Genomic DNA, 27610 nt, shown 5'->3' on the forward strand with positions numbered 1-27610 from the left:
AGCGTAGGCCACGTGCTCTACGGAAATGGTATCAGTGTCTCTGCAGCCCCTGAGCTGAGCTGTGACCAAGGCTGAGGCTGTGACTTCCTCTGCTTCCATCAGAGAGGAAGCACCCGTCCCTCTCTTTGCATCCGGACGTGCCCGATTGCAGAACCAAGCACCCAGCTGCCAGGCCAGAGTGAGCGGCTGAGCATGGCGCTACCTCTGCTACTGTCTCTTCTGGGTAAGTGACCTGGCTCAGCCCCCAGCCCTCTGTGTGTCTGGAGCCTTTCCCTCCAGCTCTGCGTCCTCACCCCGTCCCCGGAGCTCTTACTTTCTGTCTTCTCTTTCTTTCCAGCCTTTCTGCAGCCTCTCCCCACAGTGGTGCTCAGCAGAGGTAAGAAGATCTCCTGGCCTTGCTGAGATGTTGAGAGTGGGGTGTGAGGTCTGAAAGAGCAGCAGTGGGGTGGGGCTCCCCATCCTCTCACTCTGTGATGTTTGCAATTTTCAGGTTGCGGGGGGCTCAGGTTGGGTTTTTCAGTGTTATCCCTTCAGGAGGTCAGGGTGTTCTGGTGACAAGTGTCTCCCATGGAAGCAGCTGCAGGTGCATGGGGGCAGAAGAAGCAGCCCAGGAGATGCCTCCTTGGTGGGCCCTAGGCCAGGCCATTGCTGAAGAGATGCCACATCCCTAGGGTGCTAGCCAGCCTCCCTGGCAGCCTCAGCAAAGAGCGAGGACTGGGCAGGTCCTAGACACTGAATAGCCACATTTCAAGCGCATTGAGAAGAGTGAGCAGGGCTCCTCCTTTGAGTGGGGTGTGTCTGTATCTTGTCTGGACCCCCACTGAGGATTGAGGGCCAGGGAGACAGAGCCAGCACTCCCCAGTGCGGAATTAACAGCATGTTTTGCAGAGGAAATGCAGTGGGTAGAAAAACTCTCTGCTCACTTCCGCACATGCGGCCACAGCTTATTACAATTTCCTGTCCATATCTTCTAGTTCTAGGTGGGTAGGTCCAATGGCCGGCTGGTGGGTTCTTCCCCGTCTACTGTCCTATGGCCTCGTGGTGAATACCCTGAGGAGAATGGAGGTTGTTGGGGTTCAGACATATTTGAATCCACAGCTCTGTCCCCATTTCATCCCTGTCTCTGCTTGTCACTTCCCCTAGGATTGAGCGGGGGGCGGTTCTGGGTCTCTTGAGGTACATGAGTCACCCGTCTCACCCCAGCTCTGCTCCTGATGCGTCTGTGGGCAAGTCCCATTCCTTCCGAAGCTCCCTCTGTCTCACTCAATTGCTCTGATGCAGCATCTATACCCCGTGTACACGGGCATGTGGGATGGTTCGGCTCCTGGTGGGAACAGGTTGTGGGATGATGGGGAGAGGTTGGAATTTCAGCAGCCCTGTGGTGGGAAGTTTAATCTCATGATGAGAGACTGCAGGGGCCAGAACTGTTGACCTCAGCAAAGATCCGGTCTGTGGGGGATTCAATTCTTGGCTAGTTGTTCCTCAGTGGGGAACAGGAATTTGTCCATTGGCGTCTCTTCAACTGAGCAGACAAATACGAAACATGACCCAGGGCCTTGAAGCTGCAGGCAGAGATATTCCAAGAGGAACTCAAGTGCAGGCGGTTCTCCAGGGCTGTGGTGGGTTCTCCAGCTGTAGGAGCTTCTGAATGGTGCCTGGTTCGTTGTGGCAGGTGGATATAAGAAAACCTCTGTGAGTGAGTCCAAGGGAGGCAGGTTGTAGTTTCTGCGCCATGGTGCATTTTCCAATCCAAGGGCGGTGGCCAGGCAATGAGTTGAAACTAGCTTGTGCTCGCGGCCATGCAGATCTCATCTTCTCCCCGTTTCCTTCAGCTTCTCATGGACTTTCCCTCCCTACTGTCCCTTCTGTATCTCTCCTAGATCCACTGCCAGCCCCCACACTCTCTCAGAACCCCAGGGACAGAGAGTTTCTCCCAGGTGATCTTTTTACCCTTACGTGCTCACTTCCTTGGGTTTCCTGGGCCTCAGGATACAGATTCTATCAGAAAAGGCCAACAGGCGCTGTTGTACTCCGAGGAGAGGCTGCACAACGCTGGCTGGAACTCACGGCTGAGAAGGAAACTGCTGGATCCTACACCTGTGCGTACTGGCGGAGGGGTGTCTATGGAGAGATCTTGTCATCGATGAACAGCAGCTCAATCACCATCAGAGTGGCAGGTGAGCCCCTGTTTCCTGTGGTTTGGTGGGTGGTTCAGTGGGGCTCAGAATCCCACCAAACCTCAGCCTCACCCCTGGCTCTAGTCAGGGTCCCTCCCTGCATCCAAAACCCTCTGTGGTGAACTTGGGGGCCCCAGAGACCCTCAGAGACTGGGCACTGCTGTGTGGAAGCTCAGAGCACGGGGGTCAGAGGAGTTTGGGGAATTCTCTCGAAGTGTATAAATCTGCAGCTGCCTGGTTTGTTCTTCCACGTTTTCTGTCATAGGAGGGTTTCACCCGCTCTTATGTGCCAGCTGTGGGTGGGGAGAACCGAGACACCGGGGTGCCCGACTGCCACATGTTCAGTAGCACTGCAAAGCCGGCAGCTTGAGTGGGGGAATGGGGCAGGTCCCAGCTGGTCTGTCTGAAGCTCTCCAGGGACAAACAGGACTGAGGAGTAGGTTGCTGCCACCTGCCCTTATTGGAGGGGAGTTTGGTCTGTTGGGACAGCTCCTTGTCACCCCCGTCCTCAGCTACTCAAGTGCCCCCACCACAGCCCAGGCAGGCTGAGCTGATCCCCGGCAGGGTTTGCCCCCTTCATTTATGAAGGGCAGGATGCTGGTCCCAGTGAGGTTCTTCACAATGAACGTTCTGGTTCTCAGTGTCTGTATGTGTGTGGGTGGGTGGGTGGGTGGGGGGTGTCGGGCTTGGTAGAGAGGTGGTTGGTGGTGCCAGAGCTGGGGCTTGATGGGGTTTCTCTCCAGGATCCTTCCCTTCTCTGGCTTTTCCTCTGCCTCTGTGTCACCAGCCTCCAAAGTAGGAATCATCTCCTTCTCCGACCCTCTTGTCTTTTCCAGCCCCCCAGCTCACTGTGTCTCCAGAGCATCCTGTCTACGTTGCTGGAGAAGCTGTGCAGCTGACGTGCTCAGCTCCCTGGGCACGCAGCATGTCTGGAGTCCGGTTCTTCAGGGATGACCAGGGAATCTATTCCCAGGAACTCCGCTCACCTCGAGAGAATTACGCTGAATCCCTTCAACTGTTGGGGGTTTCTGGACCTCAGGCTGGAGTGTACAGCTGTGAGTTGTGGAAGACAAACTTTGGACAAGTGTTTGTATCCCAGAGGAGCCAACCCATCTCCATATCAGTGAGAGGTGAGACCTCTGGGCTTCTGCAGCTTGTGGTCCCTCTGGCTGTGTATCTCTGCTCCATGCAGGGGAAAGTCCCAGCCAGGACCTCTGCTCTCCTCTCTTGTTCCTGAGATGAGTTTTACCTGGTACATCTGCCTCTCCCCTCCAAAGTCCGTGCAGAGATCCGAGCTGTGGGGGCCTCCTCTTGTATCCAACACTGACCCCGGTTTCCCATACCCCTGTGTGATCCCATCTCCTGGCAGGTGCCTTTTCCTCCATCCTTGGCACAGACCTTGTCATGCAACGTGGCTGCCTGGTGCCTCTACCCTTGGAGGTTGTGGCATCCTGGGGGTGAGCCAACTCTGAAAGAGTCTGACCCATGGAGCAGACACCGACTGCCTTCCCCATCTGCTGAGGGCTCCTGTAATATCAGGGCCTGGAACTTTAGAAGTGGGGGGACAGTAATGTGAGAGTTGTGTCCTGGTGCCCCTGGGTGCCTCCTGACTCCACGTCCCATCCTCACATTGTATATAATTCATGTTCTGGTGGGAGCTGCGCCTGATTCTCCTGCAGGTATGAGGCCAAGACAAGCGAGAGATGGACCCAGGTCTGTGTGGCAGGTTGGTTCCACCTGCCCCTACGGCAATGTGGTCTGGTTTGCACCTGTTGGGACATCTCCTGGACAACCCCATCCTCAGCTAGTCGAGCACCTCCAGCATACACCAGGCAGGCGGAGCTGATCCCTGGCAGGAGCTGCCCCCTTTCAGGTCCGAAGGAGAGGAGGCTGGTCCCAGTGAGGTTCTTGACAATGAGATCTCTGCTTCTCGGCATGTGTGGGGCTTGGTAGAAGGGTGGCTGCTGGGCACACAGCTGGGACTTGATGGGGTTTGTGTCCAGGATCCTTCACTGGGCGTGCCTCTGTGTCACCCGCCTCCCAACTAAGAGCCACGTCCTTCTCCGACTATGTCTTTTCCAGCCCCCCAGCTCACTGTGTCTCCAGAGCGTCCTGTCTACGTTGCTGGAGAAGCTGTGAAGCTGACGTGCTCAGCTCCCTGGGTACGCAGCATGTCTGGAGTCCGGTTCTTTAGGGATGACCAGGGAATCCACTCCCAGGAACTCCGCTCACCTCAGGAGAATGACACTGAATCCTTTGAACTGTTGGGGGTTTCTGGACCTGAGGCCGGATCGTACAGCTGCGAGTTCTGGAAAACAAAATCTGGGCAAGAGTTTGTATCAGGGAGGAGCCAAACCTTCTCCATAGCAGTGACAGGTGAGACCCCGGCCTCCTGCAGCTCACACTCTCTTTGGCTGTGTATCGCTGCTCCATGCAGGGGAGAGACCCAGCCAGGACCTCTGCTCCCTCCTCTAGTTCCTGAGATGAATGTTACCTGTGTAATGATGAGAAATCCGGGTCACTGGCACCAGGGATTAAACCTGCGATCACAGAGGCTACAGCCCAGTGCTCCACTGCTGCAGGCCAGCTGCCTCTCAGCAGAGGCTGTAGAGCGGAGAATTCACTCACCCTAGTATGAGGTCCCAGCGCCTCTTGGTACTACAGTCGGAACATCTGCCTCTTCCCTCCGAGATCCATCCGGCAATCCCTGCTGGACGTCGCCCTTCTCCTGCATCCATCACTGAGCCCCTGTACTAGTGTGTGACCCATTCTCCCGGCCAGCACCGTTTTCCACCAGCTGGGCACAGACCTTGGCATCCAACCTGGCTCCCTGGTGCTTCTGCCCTCAGAGGTGGTAGGATCCAAATAGTGTGCGCCAAGTGCCGGAGAGTCTGAGCAGAGAGCAGACGCCAAGGGCCTTCCCTGTGTGCAGAGGGGTCCTTCACTATCAGGGCCTGGGATTTTAGGGAAGGAGGAAAAGCAAACCGAGAGCTGTGCCTGGGTGCCTCCTGACCCCCTATACCAGCCTCGGGTTGTATTAGAGGTTCATGTTTTGGGGGGAGCCCCTCAGGAGCCAAAGGAGAAGCAAGAGGCTTTGGAGAAAGAGCGCAGCTGAGGTCTGGAGAGCTGAATTCTGGGCAATATCTCCACTTTGTCCCCTGCTAATCCCTTCCCTTTGCTGCTCCCCACAGATGCCCCTTCTCCACCAGCGCTGAGTGTGGGTCCCCTGTCCAGAGCCGTGAGTGAAGGGCTCCCTCTGCTCATCACCTGCACAGCCACAGGGAAGGTGAGTGAGAGGCGGTTTCACTTCTACAAGGACGGTTCTGAGCTCCTCCCATGGGAGGCAGGTTCTGAGATGAACACCACAGCTTTCAGCACCAGCGCTATGAATATCTCTGTGCTCCGCATCCCCCGGGCTTGGACCAACCATACTGGAGAGTTCACCTGCGGGTATGAGGACAACGTGAATGGGAGGTGGATCCCTTCCCCCAGGAGCCAGGCTGTGAACGTCACCGTGAAGGCCACCAGGACAGGTGAGGTACCTGAAGTTCTTTATCCAGGTCCCCGTGCTTTTGCCATGGAAGGAGACCCATGCTTGGGACCTCTCCTAGGACAGGTCAGTTGGGTGGGGTGAGAGACATCACAAAGAGATGGAAAGCAACGTGGAGATGAAAGTTTTCATCGTCCCCCAACCAGATGCCCTTTCTGTGTCTCATTCTTCACTGGCCCAAATATTGGAGTCTTTCGCAATGTTGTTCATGGATTAAGTCCCCTTGTGCCCATTGCTGAGATAGGAAACAACGACAGGGCACCTCCCACCGAGGGGCTGGGTATAAACTGGTGCAACCCCCTCAGCCAATGTCCAAGGCCAGACTCACAACCTCTGGAGCATCCTTCTGCTCCTTGGAGAATGAGCCGCAGACTCAGATGGAGGGAATATCCCATGGACAACACAGTGAATGTTTCTCACAGCAACTCTTGCAAGAGTTGGTCCCCTCATAGCTGTACTACCTTTTTCAAGGGCTGCCTAATTGTTGTCTTGATTGCTTCTCTCTCTCTCCCTTGTCTCTTTCATGCACAGCCTCACCATATAGCCACCATATTCTGCTTACAACTGGCAGTGTTTTGCTTCTGGTGGGAGCCCTGGCTGTTTTGATCTGCTGCTGCCGTAGGAGAAGAAAAGGTGAGTGAAGGGACTGAGGGGCTGTGAGCTCCAACCTGCTTCCTGGCTGTGGGGCAGCCAATCATCCACCTGCAGCGATCAGAAGAAATAATTCTAAATGATTAAGAGCCACCTAAGGGTTCTACCGCAGGGTTGCCATGAAAACCTGATCTAAAACATGCATGGGAAAAGAGGCGAGAAGCCAAGGTGGAAAGAGAAGATAGAGTTGTAAAACATTCATGAGTTTTCAAATTATCAAACCAAAATATCTGTCAAGAAACTGGAGAAATGGTGCGAGGTAACAAGGATGAAGCTCAATAAAGAGAGAGAATACAACGTAAGGAGGAACAATTGGTTTCATGCCTATTAAACAGGATGTAACTGTCCAGGAAGGAGTCCTGCAGAAAGAGTTCTAGGGGTCAGAGTGGACCACAACCTAAGCATGAGTTAACAGTGTGACACTGTTGAAAGAAAAGAAAATGTGGTTATGGGATTTATCAACAGAAGTGTGGTGAGCAAGACACAAGAGGTCATTCTTTGTGGTGAGGGTTAAGGCTAACGGAGATAGAAAATCACACAAACTCTCAGACATCTTCCTGGCTGTGGGGTCATGAATTACATCTTTAAACAAATACAGAGAAGTTGTGGGATGACTTTCACCCGGGGGTCTGGTAGAAACAGAAAGTGAATGTAGATATTTAATTTATATGCAAATATAAATATCTATTGAAAACAATAGATGCAAAGCTGAGTTGACCTTTTTCTTTCTCACAGTCACACATCCAGCTGGGCATTCCTTTAGGATGTCTTCCCATTCTTGTCTTGCTCTGTTTTAGCTCTGAAAAGCACCAATGACTCTGAGCCCAGAGAATGTACCTGGAGCCTGGATCCTGCTCATGAGAATCAGGGGTCAAAAGCCAATTGTGCCGGAGCAGAGGAGATAGATCAGGTAATGGAATGAATAAATAGGCTAAGGGTCAACTCCTAGTTCAGTCCAGTGGTCTTGAAACTGCAGGGCTTGAATTTTTTACCCAGTCCTGAGATGCCGTTGCCTGTCTGAGGTGAGACGAATGTACGGTGTTTCCTTATAGAGCAGGAAGGTTGGTATTTCGGCATCCAAATCTCCACTGAATTGCAGAAATGTAGAGCTGGAAGGAACTCCGAGAAGTCATCTAGCCCAGCTTGTGCTGCCGCGGTTGGGTTCCTTAAACCATCCCAGACCGTATCCAGTCGGCATTAGGTCAATTCTCCTTAAAAACTTCCAGGGATGGAGATTCCACCAATTTCCTAGGTCACCTGATCCAGACCTTAATGACCTGTGGAGAGTGAAAGTTTCTCTTAATAGCTAACCTCAATCTCTCTCGTTGCAGATGAATCCCATTATCTCTTGTTGGATCTTCTGTAGCCAGAGAGAACAACTGATCACCGTCCTTTTTATAATGTCATCTTAGAATATGTTTATCACATCCCCTCTTCAGTGTCCTCATCTCTAGACAAACATGGCCAGTTCTTCGACCCTTTCCTCAGTGTTTCTCTGCTCCGGACTCTTTCTGGTTTCTCCACGACCTTCTTCAGGTGTGATGCCAAGACCTCAACAGGGTCCTACTCCGGCTGAGTCCTCACCAGGGCCGTGTAGAATGAGACAGTCACCTCCCAGGTGTAATATACAACACTCCTGTTCATACCCCAGAAAAATAACAGCCCTTTTGTTAGCTGCTTCATGCTGTTGATTCCTAGGCAATTTGTACCCCATTGGAACTCCTTGCTTATGGGTCAATAATCCAGTATTTTGAGATCACATTGTACCTGTCCTCCACTCCCCTTGTAACCACCAATTTTATAGAGATACAAGTTGACCCTCTCTAATCTGGATTTCTCTAGTCCGACAAGATCTGTCATCCAGCATGATTACAGTTAGCCAGGCAACCACTTATCATGGACAGACTGCAAACTCTCTTAGATAAAGAGTTAATGGGCACAAAACAAACATAAAAACACTCCTGATCCACAAACCGGTCAGCTGGCGTTTTAATGGAGTGGGCCATTCTGTTAATGACTTAAGAGTTTGAGTGTTACTGAAGACGAATTTTCACAGCGCTCTTGAGAGGCTGCTGAACTCTCTTTTATATTCAAATTCAACACATTAACACGCAGTATAACCGGGATGGGAATTTTGTGGATCGCTATAGGGGCTCGTTTGCATACTTGGCTTAATCTAATTCTTGACTTTCCCCCTCTTCTACCCCTCTACTCTCTGATTTGCTCACCTTGATCATTTTTTTTTTTTGATTTGTCCGCCTTGATTTATTGGGACTGTTTAGTCTGCAGAAGAGAAGACTGCGGGGTGGACTTCATAACAGCCTTCAACTTACTGAAGGGAGGCTGTGAAGAGGCTGGAGAGAGGCTGTTCACAGTGGTCACGGATCGCAGATCAGGGAACAATGGTCTCAAGTTGTGGTTGGAAAGGTCCAGGTTGAACATTAGGAAAAATTTTTTTCACTAGGAGGGTGGTGAAGCATTGGAATGGTCTACCCAGGGAAGTCGTGGAGTCTCCATCCCTGGAGGTGTTTAAATCTCGGCTCGACAGAGCCTTGGCAGGGCTGATCTGATGGGTTTGGTCCTGCTTAGAGCAGGAGGCTGGGTTTGATGGCTTTTTTAGGTCTCTTCCAGCTCTATTGTTCTATGATTCTATGATTACTGTTTTGGGTTCTCTGTGCCTTACATATTGAGTCTGTTCTGGTCTGGCTATGGGCTGAGGAAGTGGGTCTGTCCCACGAAAGCTCATCACCTAATAAATTATTTTGTTAGTCTTTAAAGTGCTACTGGACTGCTTTTTGGTTTTGATAGCATGTAGACGAGCACGGCTTTCTCTCTGTTACTTATCATGGGTGTGGCCTAGTTTTCTGTGATCTCATAAAGTTTGTTTCCAGCCCTCTGTCCTGGCTCTCAGGGTTCTGTGCTGTTATTTAGCTGTGTAATACCCCTATGTATCTTCTGGAGCCCAGTAAGCAGTGGAAATGTGGGTAATGCTGCTAGACAATATTGACCTCCTGTGGTCTGGCGCTTTCTCTCATCTGGCACCGGTCAGGTCCTGAGGGTGCCAGATTAGTGAGGTTCAACCTGTACTTTCTGCTACATTATTGAAATATTTAGTGACCATCCGTCCACCTCCTCACCATTCTTTTGTCCTCTCCCACCAGGACTCAGAAGTCACGTACGCACACATTGTGTTCTCAGCCTTGGGGGCCCACACTACCCAGTCGAAAACCAAAGCCACACCTGCAGAAGAGGAGCACGTGATGTACAGTGAGGTGATGACCCGGAAGGCCACTAAATAAGGAGGAGAACCACCTCTCTACAACTCTCTGCATCTTCTCCTCCACTCCCAGCCATCTGTATCCTTCACCTTTTACGCCCTTGTTGTTGTCATAATATTTTACCAGCTTGTCAGGAAGCATATAAGAACTGCAGAACCCCTGTGTGATGCAGGTACATGTTGTGGACCAAAAGCGATGTACATATTCTGGAACTACGATGTGCAAGTAGTTGACAAACAAGCTGGCCGTAAACAAAGGAAGGTGGATTTATGCCTTGGTGTGGATTAAGCTAATGAGCAGAGAAGTAAAACTGCTTGGCTTGCATGACAGGGCTGTGACTCCAGCTCTTGTCCTGGCTGCAGGCATTGGCCAAGAACTGACAGCTTCATAGCTGAAGTCCAGGCCAGGTTGCCTGTGTGTTCTCTTTGCTGTATAGTGTTGTTAGTCTCCTAAGCGGGTCTTCACAGAATCACAGGGCTGGAAGGGATCTCAGGAGGTCATCTAGTTCAGCCCTCTGCTTCAAGCAGGATCAACCCCCACTAAGTCATCCCAGCCAGGACCTCGTCCAGCCGGGACTTAAAAACCTCAAAGGATGGAGATTCCACCCCCTCTGTAGGTAACACATTTCAGTGCTTCACCACCTGCCTGGGGAAATAGTTTTTCCTGATATCTAAGCTACACCTCTCCCTCTTCAACTTCAGACCATTGCTCCTTCTGCCGTCTGACACCACTGAGAGCAGTTTCTCACCCTCCTCTTCAGAGCTCCCCTTCAGAAGTTGAAGGCTGCTATTAAATCACCCCTAAGCCTTCTCTTCTGCAAACTAAACAAGCCCAAATCCCTCAGCCTCTCCTCACAGGTCTTCTGCTCCAGCCCCTTAATCATTTTTGTTGCCCTCCTCTGAACCTGCTCCAGCAAATCCACATCCTTTTTATACTGGGGTATCTTGAGGGTTTAGAGTTTGTAAAATGCTCACATGTTGCTTCCTGCCTTAACCTCACGCCACTGTTACGTGTTAGAAGGTGATGTTTTTATGTGTTTACTCTGTCGCTATAAATGTTTGCGGTTTGGAGAGAAACTGGTGAGGTGGAAAATGTGACCTTGCTGGAGGAGGGGGGGTTTCCTGCCCAGCGAAGGAAGGTCCATAGACCACAACCTTTGCAAACCATTGTGGAACATCAGAGAACCGAAGACTTTGTCGACTGGGTCCCCCGCTGCATGAAGAGGAGACATACATATGAACTGGTTCTGCCTTCCTGAACTCTGGGGGCAGGGAATTGGGGATCTCTCAACTCGAAGAAATTGGATCTTTTTGGCTGATAGAACTCAGAGGGGACAGAGGCTGGGAATGAACTCAGCTCCCCAGGGCTGCCCTGAAAGCCCTTTGAATGGACAGATCAATACATGGTGTGACCTCCATTTGCACTGGAGACCACCCCAGGGTTACACGCAAATGTATTTTGTTAAAAGCCCCTGTCGGAGGGAAGGAAAAAGGGGGAACCAAGCACACCCCCCACCCCGCACGTCTCCTCCTGCACTCTACCCTCACACCAGTGAACTCATGCAGGTGAAGTGTTGTATAGAGAGAGTGGAGGAAGTCACGACATAGTGTGTCTGCCTGCAGTCATGAAGCCAGGGCAGCGAGCTGATGGTAGGACCCCATTGTCACCTTGCTGCCTTGTCAGCATAGTGCTCTTGAGTGCTCAGTACCATCCGTCCTGCGGATAGGGGGTGGGGCTCAGGGCCTCCTTCTGCCTCCCCAGCCAGCCAAGACTAACTCCTGCAGAGGGATGATGGCAAGAAGAAACTCCTTAGAGCTTTGCATCATCTTTTTATACATTTCAGGAAGTAGCTCTTGTCCTGTCCCACTGCCCCAGGATGCTGTATGACCACGAGTCCTCATTACCGGCCCAGGACTCTGCATGACCACGAGTCATCAGCTAACAACAGATGGGAGTTTGATCTTCTCTTGATGGGGCCTCTTACCCTATCATGGGTGGGTTCTTTTGCAGGGCTCAGCTCTTATTATTCTCTGGCCATCCAGGTGCTGCTTGGCAGCTGGTCGTCCAGACAGGCTGGCTTCAGGGACAGATTCCATTTCACACACACCCACATTCACACTTTCCTCACTCAGAAGGGAAAGATCACTTCAGAGGAAGCAATTTCTTTGATAAAGGTACAGCCAGGATTTCTTACAGACTCGTTTGTCTTTTAATGGTCTCTTACATCTTGGGAGTCTGTCATGGCTGACAATGCTGTCCAAGATGACATAGAAGGATAAAGTAGACTAATAAATCTCTCTTTCAAAGAAGCTGTGCGGGAGAAAGTTTCAAGTGGAAAACCCATTGCACAGGGGCAGTTCCACGCTCTCGGCCTCAGAAGCCTGGTTCCAGTGGTATGAGAAGTCATCACAGCTGGAGACTTCTATCTTTGCTATCTTCGGTGCCTTCTCATGCCCTTCGCTCTCCACAGAACATTGCAGAACCACCTTCCTGGTCGTTAGATCTCACCATTGATCTCATCTGTCCAGCCCACTGCAGCTGACTTCACATGCGGGGCTAGGCAAGTCCCTATCTCACCGAAGGTTGTAGACCTGTAGGTTACCCTCACCTAGTTCAGCGCAGCTGTAAAAGTGGTTTAAGGGGGTGTAGCTGCTACGCACACTACAGCTTCTTGGAGTCACAGGTGAGAGCTGAGTGCCAAGTGGGGATCGAAAGTGCATGAATTGCCCCTGAGGAGACATGACAATCCCCCCACACCAGAAGTGTTACCCCTCCCTGGACACCCCCCACACCCCATGTGTTATGTATAATACTTGCTGTAGACATCGTAGCTGCTACAAAACACAGCTTTCAGAAAGTCACAGGGTTTAACACCAGTGGTGACTGAAAGTTGCAGACCTTACCACCTGCATGGTACTGGACTGGGGGGTTGGAGGTAGTAACAGGTTTAGGATTTAGTAGTAACAGATTACTGCATATCTGCTTTTTGTTTTGGCTTATGTGGTTTAACCTGCAAATGACTCTCTCATTCCTTTTTCCTAGCTAGTAAAGTTTCAGCGAGTTTCTCACAAGCTTGCCTGTAGGTGTTTGTCTTTGGTAGCAGATCTAGGATGACAACTGATCTGAGCTCTTTGGAAACAACCTCAATGGGATGTGACTTTTTGGGATCAGTGACCATAATCAGGCATTCCAGTGCCTCTCAGTGGTGAGGTGCACCGGAGAACCGCAGGGGTTGTCTGTGATAACACTGACATTAGTTACTGGCTTGGTGAAACCTAATTACAGAACCAACCACTGGCTGGACTGTGTTGTGAGGGAAGGAGGCTGCCCGCTGAGCCAGAAAGGGAGGTAGAAGTCTCTGAGCAGATGAACAGAACCAGGCAATGCTCTCTACTCTCACCGGAAGTCAAGAATATAAAGGGTGGGTCCTGCATCTCAGTTGATCTGCAGGCACCAGAGGACAGATGCTTTTTGTCCGCTCCTACGCCTGGAGACCAAAGCAATGACCAGAGCTGCTGGACCTACCTGCGACAAGCCCCTCCCAGGCTTTATGGGCAGTGGGTTATGAGTATAAATGTGAATAACTCAGATGCTTTGGATAAAATGCCCCCTGTACCCTACTATTTTTCAAAGGTGTAATCGGCTGGATTCATAAAGCCTATTTTTCTGCCTGTAGCCAGTTTGTATTTCAAGTAGGGTCTTGTATGTAGCATCTGCTTATTTGTATTCTAAAAGTTTGTCTTTGTGAAGAGCTCAACAGGAGGTGTGGCTGCTCTATTGCGAGAGGATGGCTTGTCGGGGATAGCGGTACTTAACTGATGAAGGGCATTTAATGGGTGACAATCCACTTCTGAAGAACCTTGCGGTCTACATTGAGACCGGTTGCCTCAAAAGGACAGGGATAGGTGACTGAGAGAGGGCTGGGGTGGGGGGTGGGTTGATAGCAGCCTTCAACTTCCTGAATGGGGGCTCTGCAGAGGATGGAGAGAGGCTCTGATGAATGGCCGAACCAGGAGCCGTGGTCTCAAGTTACAGAGAGGGAGGTGTAGGTTGGATATTTGGAGAAACTGTTTCACCTGGCGTGTGGTGAAGCACTGGAATGTGTTACCCAGAGAGGTGGTGGATTCTCCATCCCTAGAGGTTTTTAAGTCCCTGCTTGACGAAGTCCAGGTTGGGGTGACTTAGTTGGGGTTGATTCAGTTTCACTGGGTACTTTCCAAAGACTATATTGCCAGGTCATTCTGTGGAGCTTCCTTCACTGTGAGCTTCTACCCAGCAGAGCCATGGTGGTGCCATAAATTCAATGATCCCATGCCCACCATGGGGTGTCCCAGACACAGGAAGTGAGACTGAATAGACAGAGGGAGTGAAGCTGAGATGTCCACGTTGGCTTCAGATTCCCAGTTACCCTCTCATGTTCTCTGTGAGCTGAGGCATCCTGTCCCCTACTCCCAGGAGCCAGGAGAGGACCCAAACCCTCCTGCTCTTCGCTGGGCTCTGGACTAAGAGGCTCTGGACAACAGCAGATTCCTGCTCTGTCAAAGGCCTCACAACTGCCTTCAAGAAACTTTCCTACCTTAGCTACCCCTTGGGGTCAGCGGGGTCACAACCTCAGCGGGTGTAACTCAGCAAACTCAAGGGAGCACCATTTCCACTACTTGAGACTCTGACTCCTCCCAAAGCTCTACAGGAAAGAGCCAAGGCCAAAATAAGCCCTGGAGACGGTGGCAGGAAGTGGTCACTTGCCCTCCGTCCATCCTGGCCAGAGATGGTGGTGCCTGAGGCAATGCTAAGCTGAGAGGTGACAGCACCGGATGCTGTGGTTTCCTCCACTGCCTGCAAAGGTGCAGGGCTCCTGCTTCTCTGTATGCACTCGGCATGGGGGCAGCTGAGCTGAGAATCCAGCTCCCAACCCAGAAGGAGCAGCTCAGCATGGTGAAAACTCTGCTTCTGCCGCTGCTGGGTAAGTGACCTCCCTCGGCCCCCATCTTTCTGTGTGTCTGTCCGGAGTCTCTCCCCTTCCTGCCCCACATCCTCCTCTGCATCACGTCCCCGGAGCTCTCACCACTGTCGGAACAGAGGGGCCCATTCCCTTCCCTGCACTCACAGTGGTTCAACTCAGTACCCAGCAAGCAGCTCAACATGGTGCTAACTTTCCTTCTGCCTCTGCTGGGTAAGTGACCTTTCTGGGCTTCCATCCCCCAGTCAGGGTATAGATTCCCCTCTCCATTCTCTGTAGCTGCATTTTCTCACCAGACCTCTCCTCCCCTCCCCTCTCTTCTCTTTCAGTCTCACTTCAGATGCTCCTCAGTCCAGTCTCCCTTGCAGGTAACATCGCTGGCCTTGGGAGGTGTGGGGGTGGGGATCACCCTCCTCTCACCCCATGGTGTTCGGAATCTCAAGGGAGAGGGATCCCCGGGAGACCCTGTGCCACCCTCTGAGTGGGTCAGGGTGCCCATTCACAAGCCTCCCCCTGGAACCCTGCAGCCGCGGCCCAAAGTACCATTCGTGGGGTGGAAGAAAGAACAGAGTTGATGGCTCATCGGTGGGTTCCTCTAGTTGGTCCCAGACCAGGCCATAGGAAAGCAGAGGGTCTCCTTACCCTGGTCTGGATGGCCCATGCATCCTGAGCACCCACCACGCTGCTCTATAGTGTGTCCCTGGTCAGGGCCTATCGTTATGGGGCTGTGTGTGTGTGGGGGGGTGTCTTTGCCCCACCTTCAGACTCTCACCACGGGGCCAGGACCACAGATCCATTCGGCAGAACGCTACAAGGAGGTTCTGCAGAGACAGTGGAGGAAACGCCGTGGGTGGAAAACCCCTGCCCTCTCCCTTCCCCACATCTGCCTGAGCTTGCTCATTTCTTCAGAACCTTCTAGCTTCAGCGAGGCAGGTCTGATGGTTGGCTGATTCATTTGTTCCCCTCTTCTGCCTCTGTCCCCTCCCAGTGTAGACCGTTGGCTGAATACCTTGATAGGAATGGAAGTGGGGTCTCACGGCAGACCTTTTTTCACCGACAACCCTGCCCGCCCCGTGCTCTCCACTTCCTCCTGGCTTCAGAGAATGAGGATCTTGGGGTTCCTGATTTCTGGGAAATGCAGAGTCAGTGAGTTTCACATTGACCTTGCGTTGCACCTCAGCACAGCCTGTGCTGCCCAGAACCTGCCATTTCCTTTGTGTGTGGGAGGGAGTAAAAGCTTGGGATTTATTGGAGGGATATCTATGGGGGATCAGGCTGCGAGTGACCTCAAAAGTCTCTTTCATCTCTGACCAGGACTGACCTCTTCCCAACTTCCCTTCTCCTTATTCCATCCTCTCTCATTCACTTGCCCTTCTGCCCCTTTCTAGCTCACCTGCCAGCTCCCAGACTTTCGTTGGACCCCAGCTACACCAAATATATCCCAGGGGAGTTGGTTACTCTCACATGCTCAGCTCCTGGGCATACCCGGGTTTTGGGATACCGTTTTTTCTACCCAAATGGTACAACAATCTACAATCCTAATGGGGGAGCTCAGCTGGAGATCAGAGCTGAGGCAGGAAATGCTGGATCCTACACCTGTGCGTATTGGAGATTGGAATCCAACAGAGCGATCTGCTCTGGGCTCAGCAACTCCGTCTCCGTCTCAGTGACTGGTGAGTCCATTTCGCCTGTGGTTTGGTGGGAGAGTGGCTGGAAAACTTGTGCCCAATGCAACAGCTTCATGCTCTGTGTCCTTCCTGCTACTCCCAGTGTCCTTAGTATGCCCCGACCAGTCAGGAAAGACTCGACATTCACAGATTCCTGCTGTGTGGAACCTCACATAGCTGGAAAATAATAGGCTACAGGAGGCATTTTGTCCAAAGCATCACTGAGTTATTCGCATTTCTATTCATAACCCATTGTCTATAAAGCTCGGGAGGGGTCTGTGACAGGTGGTTCCAGCCACTCTGGTCACCAGGCATGGGAGTAGACAAAAAGCATCTGTCTCCTCCAATGGGCTCTGTGGCTGGCAAGCTCTCAGTTCTCAACAGGGCCATTTCTAGGGGGCCAGTGACTTCCAGGACATATTATAGAACTGGAAGGGATCTTGAGAGGTCATTGAGTCCAATCCCCTGCCCTTACAATGGGCTTTATCACCATTCCTGATCGGTATTTTTTTTTTTAATTTAACCTGTCCCAGATCCTTGAACGGACCCCTCAAGGGCTGGGCTCGCAACCCTGGGTTTACAAGGCTTGTACTCTAACAACTGTTGGGGAACCCCATTCGCCTGGGGTACAGTGTCCCCCAAAGGTCTGAGGCTGGAGGTCAAAGCAGTGAGGCAACAATGAGATCTAAAAGGAAACTTTATTATGCATGCATGCAGGCTGCCAGCTACAAAGAAGTGGGAGCCCTGAGAACCAGTTCCAAGTTTGTTTCGACAGTTTAGTCGTTAATTGTTGTCTTTAACACATGAAAGTCTCAGCAGAATTGCCCTGAGACGTGTCTGCAAACACCAGCTGTGCTTGAGGCCAGTTTACACTACAAAGGTACCTGGTAACCCAGACAGAGGAGCCTACAGGATAAATCGTCTCTAGGCGACAAGGTAGGGACTTCAAAGAGGTGCAGATGACCCTAGCATCCCCTTACAGAGTGAGGCCTGGTTAGTGTGGAAAAAACACTCTTTGAACCCTTAAAGCAATTTCCCCCACACCACTGAGCTATTCCCTCTCCCTGGCACCAGGCCTCAACCCGGCCCTTCTCTCTCCTGCCCCATCTCTCCACCCAGCCCCCCATTCCAAGACTCTTTCCCCCAATGGATGCTGAGTTAATCTCAACAGGCCCTAGGCACCTCTTTCAATTATGAGAAAACTGTCTAAATCATCAGCTTAACTCGGACAACACCGATTTAAGAGAAAACATCCGCTTATTACCTGCAGAAAGAGATTTTAAGTGATTACAAGTGATAGCAAAGCAGATGACCCAGCAATGAACATCACCAACAACGTCTAGAAAGGATTTCAAAGAACTATTTCTCACCCTGAGTGGTGATACATGCAGACTCTGCTGTGCAGTTTGGGCTCTACGCTCTGGTTCCTGTTGGCCTTGAAGATGTTCTTTCAGGTGCTGAGTTTTCACACGTTGGGAAATCCTAGCGCCAGCTAGGTTCACAGCCTCGTTCGTGCAAAAATACTAGCACCCTAAATGGAGTTCAGTGTCCTGGGGTTGGGGCACTTGTTCTTCGTGTGCTTTGCCACGTCAGAGCAGGCCTCAGCGATAGGTTGGTTGAAAAGTTCACAGGTAGGCTAAGTTCTTCTGTAACCCACACCCCTAGCTGTGGTTTGCTGGTCTATGGAGAGGCACCTAGGCCACTGATAGAATGAAAGAGTAAGTCCTTGCTGGAGGAAATAACTTTTCTGGTAACACTTGACATGACGCCTTCTGTACAAGATGAATTCTACGGCCTAATTGTACCTCTGATGAATATGGGTTGAAGTATCATGTAGCTAGAACATGTAAATCGGCTGTAGCTCCCCCGGAGTCAATGGAGAAGATCCCAGTGGGGTCAGAGAGCCAGCACTCCACTCCAGTCAGTGACTCAGAGTCCAGCTGGTGCGTGTGATGCTTCCCAGGGGCACCCAGGGCTGAGAGATGCTCTACCACCACCTCCTCTTAGTGCAGGATAGCCTGGTCCATGCTAGCTGGGGACAGCTCCCTGATCCCCACAGAGCAAACCACACAAGCCCCTCTCCAGCTCATCCAGGCTCAGGTGTAGAGCTCGCCCCCTCACTTGTTCAGAAGGGAAGGAGGTGCCCCTGGCTACCTCTGCTCTTCAGGGTTTGCACGCCCTAGTAGGGGCATGGCTCCTGAGCATGGAGGTGGGGCTGGCAGAGGTCTGGGTCCAAGATCCCTCCTTCCTTTGCCCTTCACTGGCTCTGCCTCTGTGTCATCCGGCCTAACGAGTAGGAACCGTTTCCTCCTCCAACCTCCTGGTCTTTTCCAGATTCCCTCCCAGCTCCCCAGCTCACCGTGTCTCCACAGCACTCTATCTACATCACCGGCGAAGTTGTGACCTTGATATGCTCAGCTTCTGGGTCACCCACCTTGTCTGGGGTCTGGCTTTTGAGGAACGACCAGGAAATCCACTCCCAGGAATTCGCCTCATCTCGGGACAGTTACAACCTCTCCCTTCAGCTGTTGGGGGTGACGGAATCCGATGCTGGATGCTACACCTGTGAATCCAGGAAGACTGTGCTTGGGCGGGAGATCCCATCAGAACTGAGTGAACCCATCTTCATAACAGTGACAGGTGAGTCCCCCTATCTCCTGGTGTGGTATCCCTTCCATACATGGGATGCAAGTATGCCGTACCAGAAAGTTCCCTTCACCTGGCATGGCCTACTGAAAAGGCTCCCTGATGGCTCTCCCCAGCCCCTTCCTCTGGCTGTTGCATGTTCATGTACAGAGCTAGGGCCTGCAGGGCAAGGTGAGTGGGCTATGGAGGTTGGAGAAGCTGTCCTACAAGTGGGGGAAAGAGCAGAGCTCCCGGGCCCGTCCCCAGCCACGTTCCCAGGCACGGCTGCTCCATCTTGGGACAGGGCCCTGCACAGGACAGCAGGGAAAGGAGGAGAACTAGCCAAGAAGGCGGACGGCTTATTGGGGGATGCAGCAGAACTTCCAAATGTTATTTTAAAAATGACCCAAAGCCCCAGGGGGCTGGTTTCAGACTCTTCAGACTGAGTGAGTTAGATCCCCTCTGTGAGAGAGTCAAGAAAATGTCCAAAGAAGTCTCTGGGTACAGCTAGACCAACACAAATGCGACCTAGCTCAGTTATAGTAAATTGAGCAGTTCCGACAGAGATGATCCCCAGGGTTGTGAGGCCCATTACTACCACCTGTCCATGGTGCAGGAGAGTCCCATACGTGGCCGCTGGGGACAGTTCCTTGAGACTCCCAGCCTCAGCCGCAAGCTGTTGAGCTGTGGGGCAGTGAAGAACCACCAACGACATCATGCCATGTCTTGCATAGCTTTTCCTTTGGTGGGAACCCTTTCTTTTAACCTTTGTTCCAAGAATAGCTTTTAGAAATATCCAGAGTTCAGCCCTTAAGGGGGCCAGTCAGGGAACTGGGGCAAATAGATTAAAAAAAAAAAAGATGGTTCTTTGTCCTGCCAAGAGGACAGAGGACTGGACTCAATGACCTCTTGAGGTCCCTTCCAGTTCTATGAGATGTGTACAGTACAGTAGGCATCCTTCAGTCTGCATAGACTATGGATCGTGCCCTTTATAGTTTCAACTGAGGACTTCATTTACAGCATCTACTGTGACTATGAAGACCCACACGAGAGTGACAGTCATTGCTGCATCTCTTGCAGATGTGGTGGGTGTCTGGCAAGTCCTTAGTGTGCTTTCTGTGCGCTCGCTTCTCCTCTGCTAGCTGTCTGATCCTCATCTCGCCCTTCTGAAGGCCCTTGTGCAACCCCTGCCTCCATCTGCTGCGGTTGTCTGCTAGTTCTTCCCAGTTGTCCAGCTCGATGTCTACCTCTCTGAGGTCTCTCTTGCTATGTGCATTATATAGCCTGGTCACGTGTCTTGCAAAGTCATAAAGGTCATTACTCTAGCCTAGCTGAAATGTCCACAGGAAGGCTTAACTGGAGAAGTATCACAGAGATAGCCATGTTAGTCTGTTTCTTTGAGAACACCAAGAAGTCCTGTGGCAACTCATAGACTAACAGATATTGTGGAGCATAAGCTCTTGTGGGCAGAGACCTGCTTTGTCAGAACTCATGCATATGATGAAGCAGGTCTTTGCCCACAAAAGCTTATGCTCCAAAATATGTTAGCCTGTAAGGTGCCACAGGACTTCTGTAGAAGTATAAGATTCTCCTAGGACATATTATTTTTCTTGATGGCCAAACCAGCTACACAGACTAGAAGCATCATGAGTAGTTCTTGTCGCCCAGGTGTGACTTCATGTGAAATCCAGATCCAGGGCCAATACGCATAACTTCAGGCACAAAAATGAGTCAGGCACACAAATAGGGTAATCATATTCAGCAAGCTATAATGTTTCCAATGGTGCCTTACATGACCCACCTGGTAGAAAGTGCATCAAAATTATATCATACTAAAGTGACTATAAAGAATATGAGGTGTGGTATCACAGAGCCCTGTCTCCTGTGCAGGGTACCTCTCCTACTCGTATGGGGTGAGAGACTTGTGCTACTTTACGGTTTGGGGCTTCCAGCCAATAGTAACATTTGAACTTCAATTAACACTCCACAAACCCCAAATCTCCCCTCTCTGCGACCAGTGTCGGGCTCTGTTATGAGGTATATACACAGGTGGCATGACACAGCAAGAGGGAGTGGCTCCCCTATGATCAGTAGAGACTGGCACTACAATGGTGCTGATGAAAGGAAGACCCCAACCCTGGTCACTTCTCTATGGAGCTTCCAGCGCTGTTGTCCCAGCTGATAGGAACCCATATTATGTCCTTTGCCCTGCAGCTCCTTTCAAGCTTAGTCCCAGGAGATGGATTGGTTTGTGGCATAACGAGCGGTCCTGGGGCACCTTATAGACTAACAGATGTTTTGGAGCATAAGCTTTGGTGGTCAAAGACCTGCTTCAGCAGATGCATATGTGGAAAGGACAGCTTGTTACTGAAATATTAGGTTGAAGAACTCTTTTGTTTTTGTGGCTTGTTTTTTTCTGAGCCTTTTCCGCAATGTCTCTACATTTTCCCCTTCCACTTTACATTCCCCTTTAGAATGATAGGGATGGAAGAGACCTCAGGAGGTCATCAGGTCCAGCCCCCTGGACCAATCCCAACGAAATAATCCCAGCCAGGGTTTTGTCAATCGGGGACTGGAAAACCTCTAGGGATGGAGATTCCACCACCTCTTTAGGCAGCGCATTCCAGTGCTTCACCACCATCCAGGTGAAATAGTTTTTCCTAATATCCAACCTCCCTCTCCCCCTCTGTAATTTCAGACCACTGCTCCTTGTTCTCCCACCTGTCACCGCTGAGAACAGCCTCTCTCCATCCTTTTTGGAACTTCCCTTTGGATAGTTGAATGCTGCTATTAACTGTCCCTCACACACATTCATCTCTTCTGCAAACTGAATATGATGAAATCCTCAGCCAGGTCTCTCAGATTATGTGCTTCAGCCCCTGAATAATTTTTGTTGCCCTTTGCTGGACTGTCTTCAGTGCACGCACATCCTTTTTGTAAGAACTGGATACAATACTCCAGACGTGGCCTCACCAGTGCGGAATAGAGGGGAGTAATAACTTCTCTAGATCTGCTGGAAATGCTTCCCCTACTACACCATTAGCCTTCATGGCTACTAGGGCACACTGTTGACTCTTATCCAGCTTCCCAGCGGCTGTAATCCCCAAGTCTTTTTCTGCCCAACTACTGCTTAGCCAGTTGATCCCTAGCCTGTAACAGTGCTTGGGATTCTTCTGTCCCAAGGGCAGGACTCTACTCTTGTTCTTGTTGAACCTCATCAGATTTCTTTGGCCCAACCCTTCAATTTATCTAGGTCGCTCTGGACCTGATCCCTACCCTCCAATGCATCTACCTCTCCAGCTAGCTTAGCGTCATCCACAAATTTGCCTAGGGTCGTTGTTGAATCTCCATCGTTATAGATACTTCAAAGTAAGTTAGATAAACATCAGGGATGGTTTAGATGGTGCCTGGTCCTGCCGAGAGGGCAGGGGACTGGACTTGATGACCTCCCAAGGTCCTTTCCAGTTCTAGTGTTCCGTGATTCTATGAGCGTGTAACATATCCCCTCATCCAGGTCATTAATGAAAACGTTGAGCAAAACTGGCCATGGATCTGATCCTTGGAGCGGTGTGCTTGAAACCTATCGCCAGCCAGACTTCCAGTCATTGATCACTACAGTCTAGCCAGCTTTCTATCCAATCTCTCCAGCTTCCGATCCTCTCTGGATCCTGAAGTGAATTCGTAGACTCTGGAGAGAGAATGCAGGCCAGCTCTGGGTAATTCAAAATCCAGGTACCATCTCCAATTCCACCCACTGTCTGCCCTACCATGTCCTGTCTTACTACCCTCTCTGCTTCTTCCTTCAGATCCCCTTCCTCAGCCGGTATTGGTCATGTCTGAAGAGATGAGTGAAGGGCTCTCCCTGCTCATCACCTGTGGAGTCTCGGGGGACACTGGTAGCTACAGGTTTCACTTCTACAAGGATGGAGCCGAAACTGTTGCTGGGGACATAGGGTCTGAGATCGACACCTCAGAGTCTATCTCTGACTCTGAGACCGGTTCTGGCTCTGGCTTTGGCTCTGGCTCTGTAAGTTTCTCAGGGCACAGCATCCCTTGGGATGTCTCTGACAGCACTGGGGAATTCACCTGTGGCTATGAGAAGAACGTGAGAGGTCGTTGGCTCACGTCCCCCAAGAGCCAAGCTGTGACTATCTTTGGAAACATCCCAGTGTCAGGTGAGCTAAGTCAAGACCATTAACATCTTCATATAAATTTAACCTCCAACTTTCTGCCCCACACACTTCCCAGTACAACAGCTAACAAACAGGCAGTGTAACCACCCACGAACAGACAACCTGGGACCTCTGGAGCTTAGTGCAGGACCCTCTATGCTTGAAGCTAAAAGCCAGCTCCTTCTCAGCCAAGGCTGCAGAGGGGATTTCATCTTTCTCTGTGTAAGTGGTCCAGGTGCTACTACCTGGGACAATGACCCACACCCATAGGTGTGTGGGTTACACCAGCACGCTGCATGACCAGGTGAAAACAGGACAGGTTACAGGGGTGTCGGAGGACAGGCAGACAGGAGCAGGACCTCCATACACGTGAGAAGAATCAGGCTATAGTGTCCACCTTTGTAAGGTAGAAGGGCTGTGGATGGTTTGACATCTCAGCTGGGTGGGTTCTGAGGTCCAGGGGAATGAGCATAATGAGCATCACCATCAGAAATGATCTTCACCTGCACTTTTCTCCTCTCTCTGCAGCTCGCAGGTTCAGCTGGGTCCGGGAGCTGGCAGTGGGAGGCTCCTTCTTCCTCATCAACAGCCTCATCTTCCTCATCTCCCACTGCTGCTTCTAGATCCAAGTACCTGGTTTGTTCTGTGAAGGGGATTCTTCATTCTGTGCCTGGGATTCTTCCTACAAGGCTGACCCATTCAGGTGGCAATTGTTCTCCCTGAGTTTCAGCCTGGAGCGGGAGATTCTAGTGGAAAGAAGCAGAGTGGAATCATGTTGACTTTCTTGCAACAGTGTTATACTGTTGACTCATATTTAGCTTGTGGTCCACTGTGACCCCTACATCCCTTCCTGCAGGACTCCATCCTTCCCATTCTGTATGTGTGAAAATATTAATGTAATGTCTTTTATTTATGCTTTAAAATGTATTCAGGCTTATTATGACTCATGATGCATCATAAAATCACACGTTTTATTTTAAGATATGAATGACATGACTCATTTCTTTTGTTCCATTAAAGCAAATTGCTTAAACAAGATGGGCTTACGAAGTGCTTGGGGGCACTGGGTCAGCCTCTCCCTTATGTTAATCTGACACTGATCAGAGATCGAAGGTGTTTTGTTTAGCCACTCCTTGGGGAAAGGAGTTTGGGGCACCCTCAGAAAAGAGTAACGGCAACTATCAGCTGATTCAAGGGAAACTGACTCCTGGGAAGCCACCAGAGCCCAGAGTAGCTTTGAAGGCGCACCATGGTCTGGGCAACTGATGCCTGGATGCTCCTAGACCTACCCCTCTGTCTGAGGTTCTTCCTTTTTGTGGGGGCCCAGAACCAAGCCACCCTCATATCACCCAGCGCCGGTGCCGATTCTCACAGGTGTAATGCTAACAATGCAGTTCCCCTTCATGAGTATATTTGTTCTAGTTCCTGTTCTTTGTCCTGGTCCAGTTCTGGTTTTATTTTCAGTTCCTTTCAATCTTTTTCAGGCACAACGTTAACCAGAGGTGCTGGGCGCGGTGTCATGGAGTAAATGTTTGAACATAAGGACATCAGAATGGCCAGACTGGATCAGACCATGGGTCCATCTAGCCAGTGTCCTGTCTACTGCCAGTGGCCAATGCCAGGTGCCCCAGAGGGAATGAACAAAGCAGGGTGTCACCAAAGCAATTCCCGTCTTCTGACAAACAGAGGCAAGGGACTCCATTTCTAGCAGCCACGGATGGACCTAACCTCTGTGAACGGATCTAGTTCTTTTTTGAGCCCTGGCAAAGTCCTGGTCTTCACAACCACGTCCTTGTCAGAGCCCCGCGTGTCTGAGAGAAGCTCTGTAACCAGGTTGTCTTGCCCTGAGCGCACTTGACTTTTCTGCAGCTGGGATCTGCAGCATTGTGGAAAATATTTTGTTTTGCCCATGTTTCTCATTGACTTTCCCAGAGGAAACACACGGTGTTGGACCAGGCACTGATCCATGCTCCAGGTAACCAGGAGGTTCATAACAGTATTTTTTCTCTTGGCTTTGATCTATTGTGGCTGTATTCCTTTGTACATAACACACAGCTAGCCTCTTCTGGTGAATTCAACTCTTTGGCTTGTGCTTCCACGGTTTGTGCTGCCCTGCAGGTCTGGAGAACTTTTTCTGAAGTGGCATCTCCGTCAGCTCACCAAAGCCACCGCTTTACCGAGTTGCCATCATTCTGAGACACAGTGCTCTATGGTTTCATCAGATTTTTGCAGGCATGAAAAAAAGGCGTCCCTCAAAGGCTCATTCCTTTTTGAAATGGCAGTTTCTTCAAATTGTCTCACTAGTGGACTTCACATCTGGCTTTCACCATCCCCAAAATGAAAGTTATTATAAGTATTTGGGGCTTCCATCCCAACACTTTTTCTCCTTGACTCTATGGCTACTAACTTGACTTAAACCCTTGTACTCTGAGAGGAGCACAGGTCATCTGCAGGTCTCCTCCACTTCACTCTGTCTCGGGACAAAACTTCTAGGTGACTTCAGGAGTGTCCCAGTTGGGGTCTGTTAATCTCAGTAGATCTTCTCCACGTTGCCTGAGGTCTTCCTCTTTTGCGTTTTTCCTGGCGGGTTCCCTGTGAGAGCTTGACGGACGATGCTGGAGGATGGTTTTCTGAGAGCGTGGCCTAACCAACCCCGCTTTCTTCTTTTGATTTCAGTGTCAACTGGTTCTTGTCCTGCTCTGTTCCAAAGCTCCTCATTTGTGACCAAGTCTTGCCTTTTCAAGTGAAAGGTGCACCTCAGGCTTCTGTTTATGAATGTCTGTGGGTACAGAATTCAAATCAGTTTTTTCCCCAGTTCTCTGCAACTTGTATTTGCAAAAGTTCCTTGCAATACTGTAGAACCTCCAACCATCAGTTTTAAAACACACAGCAAGGACAGAGCTGGGCTAGAGGCTGGTTACAGCATCTTCAGCATGAATGAGCAAGAGCCCCAGGTGGTATCAATGGGCCACAGCCCCACTGGCCATAGGAGTCAGAACCCAGAAGGGATCAAGGGGTGACAGCTCAACTGCACGCAATAGGGTGAGACCCCCAGCTGGAGTATCTGCAGGGAGGTTCTCTTACACCAGATGAGGTTGCAGCCCCTCCCAGTTGCACTGAATCGAGTTACAGAAGTGACACCAAACTTTCACAGTCACGTCTGACTCTCCCCCTCAGCCCTGACCAGAACAGCTGTTCAGCTGAAGTCTGTTGCTCTTTCAATCTGGCTGCAGAAGAAGGTCTTAGGATTTCCAATACGGCGGCAGAAAGGGGTCCTATCCTCACAGCACAGCTGTGGGATGAGAAACCCTGTCAGTTCCCTCCTCCTGCCCTGTGCACCAGGCACTGGGGCCTCTGCAGTTCCTGAGCTGAGAGGTGACCACACGTCAGTGACTTCCTCTGTCTCCGTCACAGTGGAGGGACCTGTTCCTCTCCCTGTGCTCACATGCAGCCAGCGGCTGAGCTGAGAAACCAGCTCCCAGGCTCACTCCCCTTCTGCCCAGAAAGACCAGCTTAGCGTGGCTGTAACTCACCTCCTGCCTCTGCTGGGTAAGTGACCTCCCTTGGTCCCCAACCACCTGTATGTCTGTCCAGAAATCCCCCTGAATCCTTCCATCCTCTCCCCCCTCCATCCCACCCCAGAACTCTCGCCTTCTTGTTTCTTCTCTTCCAGTGTCTCTCCAGATCCTCCTCAGGTCGCTGTCCCCTGAAGGTAATGATGTCTCCTGTTCTCAGGGAGGAGGAGTTCTGGCTGTGTGGGTGAGGATCCCCCTCCTCTCACGCTGTGTTGGGGGGTGGAATTACAAGGAAGTTGGGGTGAGCATCTCCTATCAACCTGCCCCAGCAGCAGCTCCAGTTCATAGGGTGAACCATTGCCCCTGGTGTATGGCTCTTTGGACTTCTCAGATGATTCATCCCCATGGGCAGGTTTCAGCCCGTCATTGGCAGCATTAGTAGAGAGGGTGAAGTCTGGATTGAGACTGAGCACCCACCTCCCCCTTGCACTGAGTCCCCTGGGGCAGAGCCCGTTCCTGTGGAGCTGTGTGTGGGGAGGGGTTTTTCCGCCCCAGCTTTGGGGTCCCACAGAGGACTCAGGGTTGGTGGACCAGCCCCAGCCCCAATCAGCAAGACACTGAAAGCAGGTTCTGCAGAGATCCCAGAAGAAACACTGTGGGTGGAAAATCTTCCCCCTCCCTTCCAAACGTTCACCTGAGCTTCCTCATTTCTCTTTCCTTTTAGGGCCTTCTAGCTACAGCTGGGCAGGGCTGATGGTCGGCTGAGGGGTTCTCCCCCATTTTCCTACACAGAAGCTAGAAATGTCCTAATTGTCAGTTCTTCAATTTAACAGTCAAAGGTCTAACATGACCCATTGTGTGGTGGCAGAAGCCAGAGAAATTCAGGTTGTCGGTAAGGGGCAGATCCCAACAGTGATGGGGATCAATCATTCCTCCAGGGTCTTGCTAGATTCTCCAGGGCTGGTGATTTCCTAATCAACCTGAGTGTTTTTCTCAGAGATCTGCTGTGGGTCAG

At 51.0% G+C, this 27610-nt stretch overlaps 1 protein-coding gene across 1 annotated transcript; it reads left to right on the top strand.

Moving 5' to 3' along the window:
- The first annotated feature begins 160 nt into the window (after window positions 1–160).
- LOC142004599 (uncharacterized) lies at window positions 161–24008 on the top strand. The gene is made up of 10 exons (XM_074982218.1): window positions 161–223; window positions 338–376; window positions 1881–2177; window positions 5369–5710; window positions 7176–7288; window positions 9540–9640; window positions 15931–16289; window positions 18618–18923; window positions 22715–23083; window positions 23609–24008. Exons 1-10 carry the CDS (start codon window positions 193–195, stop codon window positions 23701–23703), a joined length of 2052 nt encoding a protein of 683 aa, XP_074838319.1. The 5' UTR covers window positions 161–192; the 3' UTR covers window positions 23704–24008.
- The last annotated feature ends 3602 nt before the right edge of the window (window positions 24009–27610 follow it).

This window comes from Carettochelys insculpta, chromosome 32 (genome assembly GCF_033958435.1).
Source record: "Carettochelys insculpta isolate YL-2023 chromosome 32, ASM3395843v1, whole genome shotgun sequence".
Lineage (NCBI taxonomy): Eukaryota > Metazoa > Chordata > Testudines > Carettochelyidae > Carettochelys > Carettochelys insculpta.